We start from the raw sequence: 15,386 nt of genomic DNA on the forward strand, positions 1-15,386 counted from the left end.
ATATATGGTGCAAGGAAGTTGAAGGAAGGCTGCGAGTAGTAAAAATGGATATTTATGGGTCGCAAGTTAAAGTATGATAGAGCAACAAGATGGTAGGAAGACAGGAGTAGGAATAATAAAGGGCGAGTGAGAAGGTGATGAGAATGGATAAGCCCTCGGGATTAAGTGCACGAAAATGAGAGAAAGCTGATGGGTTCTCTAAATTATATAAAGCTCAGTATAGCAAATGAGCATATGACTAGTAGCATTTAGAAGAAATAGAATACTGCCCTGGTAGTAGAATGAGGGGGTGATTGTGATAGATAAAGGATGACGTTTGGGCCTTCGATTGAGTAATGACTTGAAGAGAATTTCATGAATCGTAAGGGACTAAACTACCCATATAAGGTGAGTTACATTGGGATGCTATAAATTACTGTTATGGAAGTATAGTATCACCCCTAGGTGGATCAATCTAATTACTCTAGATGTCCTCGATGAGACGTGGGCCCCAGTAACAATGTATTACATAAGAAATTTCAACTCTTCAAGTGGGGAATTGCAGATCAACATTGAGGTGAACTAACAATGGACGGATACAAGTTACAAAGTATGACATGAGTTAGGCCATCATTCTTAAGATGAACAGTAATAAGGAATCATTGAAGGACTTAGATTTATATATATTGGATAAGCAACAAGAGTAAGCTGGAATTTGATATCAGACCTCAGCAACGATAAATCGAAGTAAGAGTTATGATATAGTATGACCTACCTAGATACGGTAAAAATCACGCGGTTAGATAACAGGTTCTATGAAACAAGATGTAGCAATAATCGAAACAAGATGTAGCAATAATTGTAATTTCAATAGAATACCGAGCAAAGAACTTTAACATACTTAAAAATGCCCAGAGGGACATTTCATCAAGCTATGTATATGTTTGCAAAGTGAGGCCTAGAGATTGGCTAGAAGCCAGAGGAAAAAGGGGAGAAGAATCGCATAGGTGCACTTACAAGGTCAAAGTCGTACAAGTTGCATGATAGAAGGTAGAAACAGGTACGATATTGGAAAGATCCTAACCACAATTCGCGGTATGAGGAAGAGGACTAAAGGGAGGAATGCCCTAGCCTTTGAACTTATTCACGGAACATTGCCTAGATGACAGGAGGAGCACTAAAGTCTTCGTAAGAGCTATGGGTTATGAGAATGATAAGTGCATCAATCAACATTCGAGGATGAATGTTCCTAGGGGGGAATGATGTTACATCCCGCATTTTCGTATGTTTAAGTTTCGTCGTAAGTTAATCGACGTAAGATCGAGATTGGAATTATTTTGAGAATAAGCATTATGCTATTTCAAACAAGTAATGAGTAAATTCATGAAGGTGAGAGGGGAAGCAAGTCAAAGAAAATGAATTTTCGTCCAAGTTGATATATTGGGATAAAATACGGGTCGTGCGATAATACCCGGTATTTTCGAACTAGTACCATACAAGGTACCATATGACCATGATATTGGGATGTATATAGTGTATTAAAAATAAGTACAATTTAAGAAATTTGAGACAATTCTTAATTATGCGAGTAATTGATTAATTACCGAGTAACGAAATATTACATAATTAAATTAATTAAATTTTTTGGACAAGTATGAGAGTAACAACGTGGCAGCAAGTACAAAGAGTCTGATGACTCTTGATTTAGATTCAAGATTAACAAGACACTTGGACAATCTATTAAGCCTTAAAGCAAAAAAAACGTTAAAGGCATATATATTAGTCATTATCACCATTATGCTCATTTTGGCATCAAAACTCCATTTTGGAGAATGTTTTGAAAGTTCATATCAGATGTTATATTACAATAAGCAACGAAAATTCTTAGATTGGTAAAGAAATTCATAAGAAATTGCACTGCGTAATAATAACGGAATTTTACAATTCTAAGGGAGTACGGTGCAATCCTTCTCAAGAATATCACACGGATTTTTTCCTACTCCAGGTATGTTAAGGCTAAGCTTTTCCTTCATTTTTCATGATCTCGTCATTACACAAGTTTGATAACGAGGCATAAAGAAAAATTCATATCCCGAAATTTACGTATATTTTGCTAGTCTCGCAAGTTGCGTATATTTTCCTAGTTTTATAAGTTACAATATTCTCCTTATCGAGACTTCATATTTAATTGCGTATTTTCTTCTTCCAGTCAAGAGCGCAGAGAGTTTATATATACAGTATTAAATTATTTTCATTACTATCGAGCTATAATCGATGGGCAGGCCCCTATTGGGCAACCTCTGATCAGATGGTAAGTTATATACCGAGCCTACTGTGGCCGAGCGCCTATGAGCGAGTCCAGTTGGTCGAGATACAAAGCCTAGTATGGCCGAGCGCCTATGAGAGAGTCTACTATGGCAGAGCAGTTATATATACACCGAGCCTTATAAGGCCGAGCAGCTATTTTACTTATTATATGGAGAGAGCTGAGTCAGTATCAGCAGGTAAGCATATCTTCAGATTATCTTTGACTTCTAGTTGCTTTCAGTTATTATATTATCAGTTCAGTTTCAGCTTTCAGTATATTGTCTTACATACTCGGTATATTATTTCGTACTGACGTCCCTTTCCTGGGAGCGATGCATTTCATGCGTGCAGGTTCAGATAGACAGAAGGATAGACCTCCTCATTTAAGTGTTGCCCGAGTTCAGCTTGATCGGTAAGCTCCATGACTTTCGGAGTTGCCGGGTCTAGAGCCTTATGTGTTATGTTATGAGTGGGTCGGGGAGCTGTTCCGATCACAGTATATCCATAAGTAGAGGCTTGTAGACATATCCTGTCAGTTAATGCAGTATGTTGGGCTTGTAGGCCTTTTATGTATATTTTGTTGGTTTGTCAGCTGTAGTAGTTATGACGGCCTTGTCAGCCGAGCTTTATATTGAGATTTAGTTAGTATTCGCAATTGTCTTGCAATATGGCCCATGGCTAAAGTATGACATTATATGCTCAGAATCCCTTAGTCGCAATTTGGTACGCAATGATAGGTATGGCACCAGGTGCCGGTCTCGCCCCCCAAGTTCTGGGCGTGACATTTATACCGGTCCAAGAGTATGAAACTTGATGTTCGATGAACATGTACATGTATTCTTGTGTATCTGCTTTCTCTGCGTTATGATTGGACTAGTAGTCTGTGACCACACTGGGCAGTTAGGGTTAATGAGCCTGAGACCATGCCGGACGGATATTATATTAAGCATATGACCACGGCGGGCGGATTGTGATATTGGCACGTGAGTTGTCTGTGTGGTTATGATTGATAATGTGGGCACGAGGTTCCATGTGTATATGATTCATGATTTGGGACTCGTGATTTGAGATTTGGAGGTGTGGTACCTTGGGGTGATTCTTGTTGTAAATCTTGTGTCAGAACGTTTTGATGAATAGAATTGTCGTTGTTTTCCCTTATTTGCTTTCACTTGTATTCTATCTGTGCTTTGATTATTTTGCTACATTATCACATAATTACCCTATGTTTCCACTTATTTACTTTGTTTTTCTGTTGTTAGCTTTATATTGATATTATGCACAAGTTATTATATTAGTGAGTGTCTTGACTTGAACCTCATCAGTATTCTGCCGAGGTTCGTCTTGATACTTATTGGTACCATTGTGGTATACTCATACTACGTTTCTGCATATTTTTGTGCAGATCCAGGTACTTCGAGCATGCCAGACGTTAGATAGTTGTTTGAGTTGCTGAGGAGACTTCAAGGTATACCTGCTATTCTGCTTGCATGCCTCGGAGTTACCTTCTGTTGTCTTTCTTTACTACTATTCACCTTCATTCCAGAACAGTATTGTAATTAGATATTTTTAGCAAACTCAGTAAAGCTTATGACTCTGCACTACCGGTTTGAGAAAATGTATAACTATTAATCTTTTTTAGCTATGTCATTTACTGGTTTATATTTAATGGTTAAATAATTTAATCCGTTAATAACTCATCATATATTAGGCTTACCTAGTTCTAGGGACTAGATGTCATCACGGTCCTTGAGTTGGAAATTTGTGTCGTGGCATGGAATTAGTTACATCCAAATGCATGAAGTTAACATTATCTTTAAAAATAAAATTTGCTTCAACATTTTTTCTGTCTTATTTAGGGAGGCCTGATAGAGATCAACCAGGTGCATTGGCGTACGACAGGTACGTGATCAATGTCCTTTTCCTCCACATTTATAGTATGCATTTTCTATCATTTGCACTGCTTCATGTTTTTGTTCTTTCCTTTTCCATTGCTAATGGTGAAGACGATTCTTTGGTGAATCACGACCACCATTAGAGCTTATTCCCCGACCACGACCATGATAACGACTGGGGCACAACCTTTTCCACGCTTAGCTTGGTGAAAGTTTGTCTCATTCACTTCAAGAAATGGAGTAGAACCAGTAGATCAACTCTCATGGTTTTTTATTAATAGCTTATAATATTGTTCAGCCACAAGAAGATGTGAAATTAGTTCAGAATATTTTTTGAACCCCATCTCTCGATATTGCTAATGCAAGAGCATATTCGAAGCATAGAAGGTGGAGAAAGTTTTCTTCAACGTATCATATTCAGTGAGATTTGAAGAATAGCGCCCTACCTTACCACTTGACTAGTAAGGGAAAAGCCCTTTACTAAACTAAGAAAATAGAATAGATAGGCTTTTTTCGCTTGTTCGTCAAGTTTTCGAGCAGCTCTTTCAACTGCCGCCTAATACCCCAACATGCTCAAGAACCGAGAGCCGTCCAGGGACTGGACGGCCGGAGGGAGCTTGCTTATAGAAAGAAGATAGGCGGTCAAAGAAAAACAAGGTGCAACGGGCTCTCCGCTTCTAGTCACTAAATCAAAAAGACTAGGACACCCCCTTCTTTTCTTTTGATTTTATGCTGCATCAGTCCCATAGAATGGGGTAGATAGGAGTTAATCAGTAATGGGGGCCTTGCACCGACCATCCAATGGACCATGGACTAAACGGCCACTGCCTGAAAGGACTATGTCCATGGGACCGCCCCCCCCCCCCCCCCCCCACCAAGGTACATCTCGCGCCTATGGGCCGCTATAACTATCCAAGAAGACACTCGAAACTGGAAGGAGAAACAAACCCACCCGGTGGACTGCCGAACGGAAAGTCCTACGAGTAAAATCTCCTTGTGCTTCAGGACCCCATAGTAACAACAACGAATGTGCTAAACTATTAGCAGGAGTAGAAACCGCGGCAGTTAAGAAATTGCAACCTTCCAAATAAGAACTGGCCAATCTATGGGTATACCATGAAGTTACAAAGGTTGTACCTGTGAACCAACCCCTACAGCGAAATAGGCGCAAGGAAAGAGCAATAGACCGGACCAGCCTACAAAAACGAAACCTCTGGTAAAATGCCCGCCCGTAACCCAGCAGATAAAGTACATTACATAGTCCAGGGATTGGCGACTTACCCATTCAGTGACTTTGGCACTGGACGTTCCCAAAATGGGGACTATCGGGTAAATTCAATATAATAGACGCCTGTTGGCATTTCATCCTTCCTTCTCCTTTCAGGGCCTATCCGAAAGAGAATCCAGTACCTCTTGGTCGTGAATATCTGAACTGGTTGGTTTTCTTTATATTCTCATTGAAGAAAAGCGAACTTACGAGGTTTCAAGAGCGTGGTAGCTCGACCCTCGGTAGAGTGGCGAAGCTGTGAACGAATGGGTTAGGCGAAAAGGGGAGGCGGTCGAACGACCCCCTTGTTGTGTTGCATTTTGTGATCTTCCGCTTCAGTCTGCGTTTTTCAGATAGCCGGGACGTCTGTTCCATAAAAAAGTTTTGAATTCTTAATTAATTGTTTCCGATTCACCGGATCTTACCTCTTTTGAAAGGAGTCAATAAAAAGTCAAAATATGGACTACTTTTCAAAATGTGGGTTAAAAAACCACTTGTGTAGGTCGGGGTTGAGAGTCCCACCATTTACTTGACTCTTAGAACCTTCGTTGGTTTTGGGCAACGGGGATCAACTTCCAATTCATTTCGGCCAATTGAACCTTCTCGAACTGTTTCTTTTTAAGAACCAAAAAGATTTGTGCCAAAATAACAGATGCCAAGAAGAACAAAAGTGTCTCCATATAATTTCAATGGGGAAATAATTCAAGACATAGCAGAATTACTCACTGATAAATTAAAACATGTAGACTTAAACGAGTCCAATCATAATGTGCTTGTAAAAGAACGACTATCTTCAGATGGTCATATCTATCTTTCAAATTATTCGACAACATAAGTTAATCTTTAACAGTGAGATACTTTATTTTCAAACCTTCATCAAGATAACGACGTGAGAGAATATTATGTTTTGGTATGGTCTTGGTTTAATGCTTGGTTTTTATCTTTGATGGTGTTTGCCAGACGTATCAAGATAAATTTCAGCATCAAGCACCCAAGACTGATAGATTTTGCCTGATATATCAAGGGCTACAAATTCAAGTTTAGAAATATTTGTCATTATTTAGGAAAAAGAAAGTTCGTACCTTGATACTTTAAAAGTATTTGCTCGAGATGGTAGAGTCTCTTGCTGATAATATGTTATAAAATAAAGTAAAGTAAATAACGGCAGAGAAATCTATAGAGAGGGTGATATATTATTCAACTTCAAACTGATGTACACATGAATTATTTTGACTCCCTAAAACAACAACAAACCCAGTATGATCCCAACAAGTGGGGTCTGGGGAGGTTAGTTTGTACGCAGACCTTACCCCTACCTAATGCAGGTGGAGAGGTTGTTTCCAATAGACCCTCGGCTCAGGAGGGCAAGAAGAAGAGGAAAGCTAGGAAGGAAGAAAGAAGGAAGAGAAAAGAAAAAGGGATAGATAAAGGATAAGTAGTACGAAATAATAGCAACAAGGAATACAATACCTGAGGCGAACAAAACCACATAGCGTAATAAAAATCTAAGAATATGAAGGGACGTGCATGCTACTAAGACTATCGGTGAACAACTAAAAAACTACCCATTAACCTTCTACCTTAATCATCAACCTCCAACCCTCCTATCAAGGGTCATGTCCTCAGTGAGCTGAAGCAGCGCCATGTCCTGTCTAATCACCTCTCCTAGTACTTCTTAGGCATACCTCGACCTCTTCTCAAACTCTCCATGGCCAACCTCTCACACCTCCAGATAGGAGCATCAATGCTTTTTCTCTTAACATGTCCGACTCATCTCAGTCTCGACTCCCGCATCTTGTACTCCACGGAGGCTACTCCCACTTTGTCCCGGACAGCTTCATTCTTAATCTTATCTTTCCTGGTACACCCACACATCTATCTCAACATCCTCATCTCTGTTACTTTCATCTTCTGCACGTGAGAGTTCTTGATTGGCCAACACTCAACCCCATACACCATAGCTGGTCGAACCACCACTCGATAAAACTTACCCTTAAGTCTTGGTGGCACATTCTTATAACATAAAACATCGGAAGCGAGCCTCCACTTCATCCATCCCGCTCCGATGCGATGTGAGACATCTTCGTCAATCTCTCCATTACCCTGGATAATAGACCCGAGATACTTCGCTCTCTTGGGGATAACTTGAGCATCAAGCTTAACCTCTACGTCTGCATCATGGGTCCCGTCTCTGAATTTGCACTCCAAGTATTCTGTCTTGGTTCCACTCAGTTTGAAACCTTTAGACTCCAAGGTCTGTCTCCAATCCTCCAACCTCGCGTTAACTCCGTTCGTGTCTCGTCAATCAACATTATATCATCAGCAAATAGCATGCACCAAGGCACCTCCCCTTGGATGTGTCGCGACAGTACATCCATCGCCAAGGCAAATAAAAATGGGCTAAGAGCCGATCCCTGGTGCAACCCCATCACAACAGGAAAATGCTCTGAGTTACCACCCACAGTCCTTACCCGAGTCTTAGCATCATTATACATATCCTTAATCACCCTAATGTACGCTACTGGAACGCCGCTAACCTCCAAACACCTTCACAGTACCTCCCTCGGGACTTTATCATACGCTTTATCAAGGTCAATAAACACCATATGCAAATCCTTCTTCCTCTTCCTATACTGCTCCACTAATCTCCTTACCAGATGAATCGCTTCTGTAGTCGAACGCCCTGGCATGAATCCAAACTGATTCTCAAAAATAGATACGCATCTCCTCACCCTGGCCTCCACCACCCTCTCCCAAACCTTCATAGTGTGACTCAACAACTTGATACCCCTATAATTGTTGCAATTTTGGATATCACCCTTGTTCTTGTAAAGCGGAACCATCGTATTCCACTTCCGTTCTTCGGGCATCTTCTTCGTCTTAAAAATAACATCAAATAGCCCAATGAGCCACTCCAAACTTGCCCGCCCCGCGCTCTTCCAAAATTCCGCTGGGATTTCGCCCCCGTCGCTCTGCCCCTGCACATCTTAAGCATCGCCCCTTCCACCTCCTCTACCGTAATCCGCCTACAGTACCCAAAATCCTGCCGACTCTCGGAGTGCTCCAACTCACCCAGCGCAATGCATTGTTACGAGGCTTTCCAGAAAGCTATGCAAGGCTTTTCTAGAGTTACTTGTAAATTGTCTGCACGAGCTACTTAAAAGCTGCTGGAAACAATAGGAGTAATAATGGATACCTCCCAGCATAAGGTATTCATAACATTTTCAAATATAAAGAAGTGGACTACCAAGAACATAACGCCCGCATAAATGGTAACAAGAAGAGAGTAAAAAAAGGATAAACATATAAATTGATGGAGCAAAATTGCTTTATAAACTCCAAAAATTTGTGAATAACTTTCCCTTGAAACTGAACTCACTTTTTTTAATGCACGATAAGAAGCAAGTAAACTCACTGAAATCTTCATAAAGCCATTCCAAATTTTACCATGGGACAAAAATTTGTAATGGAGTAACTTGACATTATGGGGGTCGTTTGATTTAAAATCAAGTTATATGATACGAAAATTAATAATATAGAAACTTTAATGCAAAAATTATTTTTTCTCGGGTATTTTGGTTCATAGTATAAAAAGGTTTACTGCTTCGTTTGGAATATACAAATAAACAAACAAACAAACAGCTCGAAACACTTCTGTTGGAATTTCCTATTTCATTTGATTCGGTGAATTATATCTGACACTGCCTTCAATAACGAGGTAGTTGACACTGGTTAGCAATGAGATGATGAAAAAAGATTTAACCCATTTTCCTATTGGAGTAGCGATGTTTTATACAAATAAGAGCGTCTCACTCTCACGACAGTCTGGAAGTTTTGAAATACTATTTTCTTTCTGAATTTTAATCCATGTATAGTTAATTAAGGCATCATTATTTCCATCATGAGGAATATGGTATAAAATACTTGGTAATTACTACATAAAGAGATGTATAATTGGTAACCAAGCACTAAATTAAAGTAATAGGAGGATTTTATCACCATGATTATCTTCAAAATTGCTCTAAAAAATAAGAGATTAAACACATATCTAGCCATCATTTAGAAGAAAATGAGACCGCGCACATAAGTGGTCAACTTTCATACTCCATACCCCATCAGAAGGAAACTACATAAGTGGTCAACTTTCATACTCCATACCCCATCAGAAGGAAACTAAGCAGGCGCGCCAAAGGGGAGAATGAGGGGTAAGAAATTTGATTGAAATGAAATTGTTGCTGACGGGAATGTACAATAAGGGATTATCTAGTTATAGATAACTCATGTCAGTGAAACAAGCAAAAAGTAAAAAAAGGTAAAGGACTAAAGAAACAACTAATCAAAAAGATTCAGTTAGCACCCTGCCATCTCTGCTTTAGTTGCTGTGAAATGATTGTACGTCCCACTTTTCTTACCCATGCAAAAAAGTAAATTTCACCAATACCACCTTTTTTGACCAACCCACTTCTTGGGTAAGTGACAAAAAACCATTCAAAACAGAGAGGGAAAAGTACACCACTTCAATTCTTCTCTTGTCTTTTCATTTTCCCTCCACTTATTTTCCATTATTCCATGCCAAAAATTGGGGTCTGAAATGGTGCTAGGTTGTTCTTTGCAGTAGCCTGGAATGAATGAAGTGGTGGCGGCATCCAATTACCAAAATTGGAGCCATCAAGAGTAGTAGTAGTAGCAGTGGCATTGCTGTTTAAGGCCATGCTTATGTCACTAGGAACTGAAGTTATTGTGCTACAACTACCACTTTGTTGCTGCTGATAGTACTCTTCTTCATTGAATATGACTTGATTATTGTTGACTTCATTCAGAGAGGTTGTAGTAGCAGGGAGATCCATGCTGAAAAGTGTTGCACCTTGTGCTTGAATAGTCGTACCATCAGGCGGACCATGAAAGAACGTTGCATTTGCACTAGGGTTTTTACTACCGTTGTTTTGATCATTAGTGTATCCCAGGATTGACCAGAAATCGGAAGAGTCTTGCTTGATAGGCAGTCCGAAACCAAGGTTGACCATATTTGGAGCTTGAGAGGAAAATGGAGCAGAGGTAGCAGAGGAAATATCTCTATCTCGATCTCGATCGTCTGATCGGTTTGCTTCAACATTTTTACTACTTTCAGAAGCAGATTCTGATGAGGTTTTTGATTTACTGTTCATCCCTCCAACAGGGAGATTGCTACTGGCGATACTTTTAACGTCGTAACGGCTAATGTCAAAATTCGTCACCGCATTGAGTCCTCTGAATTTGATTGCAGCAATGTCATAGGCCTCTGCTGCTTCCTCTTGGGTGCCTATTATTTGCATTAAAATCATCACGATTAGTCTAAAGAGTTTGATTATATTGACCGACTCAAATTTGTTGCAAAAGATCATCATCACTGACAGCCTTCCCCGTTCAAAAGAATAAAATTAAAAAGACAATTCTAATGAATGGAACATATTGAACAAATTCAAGGACAGGTTGGAAGAGTCTAGCCAGTATAAATACACAGTCAAAGCCGGACTCTGTATTTATACTATAATTAAAATGACAGCTAACTTGCTATATATTGCAGGTTAAAATTCATTAAAAGATTATTAACACGGTTTGTGTATAACTAAAATTTATTTACTTTTTTTCTTGGTGAAACAAATTACTTGATCAACTTGTTAGCTGGTATTCGATCAGAGAAGATTCTGAAAATACCTTTTTTTATCGTGCTACGCATAAGAGCCAAAAGTGTCAAAATAGAAACAACTCTAAAATACCTTACTCCATCAGGTAATCATTAGTTTAGGGATTGAATTAATATTCACGGTAAAGAAATTTAACTTACTTCCCAAGTTAGCAATTCTAATTTCTTAGGAACAATTATTTATAGTTGTTTTAAACTTTTTTGAGTTGAACTCTTAATTTTATTGTACCTATCATAAGCTACGGTAGTCCTATAAAAACATATTCCAACCCCACTCTCTCGACTGTCAAGTAAACAGAGAGTAGGGACACTAGCAAATACCAGCAACAAAAACCTTGGGCAATTAAAAGAAGATCCACCCAAAAACAAAAATAAAAATAAAACTTTCATATTGTGTTGCCGCCCAAAAGACCACATAAAAATAGCCACGTATGTCATTTATTGTCAACCCTAACCTTAAGGCAGAGCCAGATAATTTAGGGCATCCACCGCCTAAGGTATCAAATAGCAGTAAGGCAGTGATGTTGAATGACGTGCATATTAATTTGTTGTTTTTGTTTTTTTGCATTTGGTGGAATAAACACAACTAATGGATAATAAGATAATATAAACAATGAATAATCTATTGAGTACTAGACGAGCTAAATAGAGGACTAGAAAGAGATAATAAAAACTCACTAAAGGTTCCAAGATAGAGATCTTTGTTTCCTGCCACTCTTCCGATTCTTGCTTGCCATCTACCATGTTGGTGGTGCCTAAAATAAAACAAACCTTTGTTGAATTAGCTCCTTAATTGAACGCATAAATTAACCAGAAAAAATTTAACAAACAAAAAATAAATAATATTCCGAACCTTGTGACGCCTCTGTAGATGGAGGCTCCCCTTGAAAAGCCACTACTTTTCCTACATTAATAAAAAAAAAAAGTAATATAGTATATAGCTAGGGTTTAATGAGACAAGAAAAGGATTTAAAAGAAAATAAAACAACGCCTTAGCTTATGCAATAGATTCCTCACTGAGATAAAAGTAGATCTCTTGGAGAATAAGATAGAAGTAGATTTAGTCTATCTGGAAAAGAAAACTATATTATAATAATAATAACAATTATTATTATTATTTGGAGTTCTAACCTTCTAAGAGAAGCAACAAACTCCTGCCTTGTCATGCTCTTCATTTCTTCTAGCTCCTTCTCATAGTTCAATACCTTCAAATAGGTGACTTCAATATTAAATCTCAATGTAGAGGAAATAAGAGAAAGTAATTAGAAATTCTTTCTTTTCCCTTATGAAATTGGGTTCCAAATTTCGTTACCGGAAAGTTAGTGGTGGTGGTCGGACCCCAATACTTGAGTGCAGCAAGATCATAAGCTCTAGCTGCTTTCTCTTCTTTATCATAACCACCTAATCATAAAAAGACGTAAAAGAATATAAGGATATAAAAAATCTTATAGAAAGTTTTATAGAAAATAAGAATCCAATGAGAATCTAAGCCTTAACACGTACACATTCATTGCAAAAAAGAATCTTCCGTAACACAGTAATACTAAATGAATGAATTTGGATAATGGAGATCTGAGTACTCACCTAAGTAAACTGAAATACCGCAATGATGATTTTAATCGTCCAGAGCCACAATCATTTGGTTGTACAATATTGACATAGAAAGAAACAAAATTAGTCCATATTCCTCATTGTGCATATCATATCATATACAAATTTTTTTTAAAGATTCACTTCAAATCTAGAGATAATTTTCCACGGTAGAGAGAAAAATTATGCGTTACTAGTATATATCATATACTTTCGTGTTGAAACAAATAAAATCTTCAACTTCTACGATATTTGGATGACCTTACAAAAATTAAAAAATTTAGAAAATATTAAACTTTTTAGTAGAACTCTTCACTCAAATGATAAGCTTTGCAACAGAAAGGAAGTTGCCGGAAACCTAAAATGCATACCTTGCCTTCCTTTTCTACTTTGTCCTTCTCTTCTGCAACTATTATCCCACAAATGAGCTTCATATCTTCCTGTCCATCTATGTCTAAAGAAAGCACAAAATCATATAAAATAAATATAGTATATCAAAATCCATTAATCAGTTCTTACTGTAGGTCTTTAATTATATATATTCACCTAGTAACACCTCTGTAAATAGAGGTGCGTTGTCCAAAGGTCTCGACCGTCTTCTTAGCCGGCGGCAGCGCCACCACAGCCAACTGCTTATTCTGCGAATTATTTTGATCAGCAGAAAAGCTACATAGAAAACTAGCTGCTATGGTCTTCAACTCAGAGCCATATTCGCATATAGTGGTAGTAGTAGTAGTTGCTGGATTTTCCCAACACACTTCATTAGCTGCAGCAGTAATGCTAGAAGATCCTCCCAAGAAATCCTCAAGCTTTGGCGGAGCATCAGCACCTTTTCCATTTTCTTCCACTCCACCTATACGTACAAAATCACATCCATACTTGTTAATCAGTCTTTACTACATATTTAAAAGCTGAACGATATCAAATCATTTAAAAGACAACTACATATACCCGAAAATTAAAGTAATTAACTCGCTAAATAGCACTTGTAAATCTTTTTTACATATAGGGTACATAGGCATATAGAGTAAAAAGCTATAATTTCATGAGTGCAATAGTACGTACTGCAATAAGAACCCTAAAGGTTGATGAGTCAGACCCATCAAATTTAAACTTGAATCGATCACTTTATATTAAGTGTATACTATAAGGTTAAATCTTATACTATTAATATATCATGTCTATATAGCTCAAATGCTTCTTATAAGATCTCTATGCGTGTAGCCAGCCATAGAGATTTATATATATACACAGAGATCCTACATGTAAGTTACATGTAGGATCTTTGTCGAAAATAAAAGAAGAGTGAAGTAGGGAATAATACTATTAGGGTTGGAGTTGAAAGATTGGCAGAGGCAAAGTTCTGAAGCATTATTAGAAGGCAAGTTAATGCTGCTATTGTTGTTGTTGTTGCTGTTGATATTGGAAAGTGAGAAGCCAAGCCAGTTCTCAGAAGAAGAATCCATATCCATTATCGTCGGTGAACGTGAAAGTCTTTCTTTTTTCTTTGGGAAACAGCGCTATGCTTACTAAACACTGCCTGCTCTACTTATTTTGTTTTCCCAAGAACTGATTGAAAATTTAACTCAGACTGGAAATTACACGCTTAAATGTTTGTGAAAGAATAAGACATTAATATAGCGATATTATCTGTGAATAGATGGGTAGAGAGAGAGAGATAACAATGCACGAGAACCGAGGCGTCTCTCTTGTGGGGATATACTAAATGGTTGAAAGATAATAATTTCTGTTCATATTTATTTAATTTGTTAAGGTGAGATTAGAGAGCTTTTTTCACATTGATTAACGTTCAAAGAGAAAGTAAAACAATGGACAGTTTGCCAATTATTTGATAGAGCGAATTTTCTTCATGAATTAGTAGAGATAATATATAGAATAATCGAGACTGAGGTAATATTACTACTTGTAGATGGTAGACAATATTGTCTAAATAGAAAGAAAAGAAAATTAAAGTTAAGTACAATATAATGATCTCTGAAGCATTGTTTCATCACAATCCTATTAAGTCAAATGCTAAGACTTTTAACTTAGTATCAGAGTTTTGCTACGTCACGTTAATCCAGTTCAATCTCATGAGATTTTGGGCATAAGTTTGTCTAGCAATTGCGTTCTTTCTAGTTTAGAAATAGTACATCAGATACGAACGACGAAAGAAATTATTATAATTAAACAAAAGACACGAATATTTTGGATTTATGCTGATTAATTATCGCTAATTATGCTCATAATTCGAGGAAAGAAGATATTAGCGCGATTTATGAAACTAAAAGATGGTTTTATAACATAATATAGTTGAAAATCTAATCTATCCTGCTGTCAACAATCGCTTGTATATAAGTTAAATTAATATCTATCATGCATGTTAATGACATGACAAATTAATTGTGATCTAAAGTTGAATGTGCTAAACAGAATAATCCGTTTTCATATTTTTTCTGCAGTGTTGCAGTCTTTACAGTGCATGAATGTGTAAACAAACAAATAATGCAGAGGAAAGCAAGTGGAAGGATATTATGGAATGACTGGGCGGTCTCTCTTGTCTGTCTCTTGACCGAAGAAAGCGAAAACTTTATTAGGAGAAAAAAGAGTTTTGAGACAAAAAGAGAAAAAGATAAAGGAAAAGGGAAGGTATAAAGAATAACAATGG

At 37.7% G+C, this 15,386-nt stretch overlaps 1 protein-coding gene across 1 annotated transcript; it reads right to left on the reverse strand.

The window, feature by feature from the left end:
• Positions 9,645 to 14,408, reverse strand: LOC109234324 (AP2-like ethylene-responsive transcription factor AIL5). Its single transcript, XM_019400260.1, has 9 exons — positions 14,043 to 14,408; positions 13,265 to 13,571; positions 13,090 to 13,172; positions 12,713 to 12,721; positions 12,441 to 12,529; positions 12,260 to 12,333; positions 11,982 to 12,032; positions 11,807 to 11,883; positions 9,645 to 10,744 (listed from the first exon to the last, which is right to left on the reverse strand). Exons 1-9 carry the CDS (start codon positions 14,188 to 14,190, stop codon positions 10,008 to 10,010), a joined length of 1,575 nt encoding a protein of 524 aa, XP_019255805.1. The 5' UTR covers positions 14,191 to 14,408; the 3' UTR covers positions 9,645 to 10,007.

The sequence above is a fragment of the Nicotiana attenuata genome, chromosome 11 (genome assembly GCF_001879085.1).
Source record: "Nicotiana attenuata strain UT chromosome 11, NIATTr2, whole genome shotgun sequence".
In the NCBI taxonomy this organism is placed as follows: Eukaryota; Viridiplantae; Streptophyta; class Magnoliopsida; order Solanales; family Solanaceae; genus Nicotiana; species Nicotiana attenuata.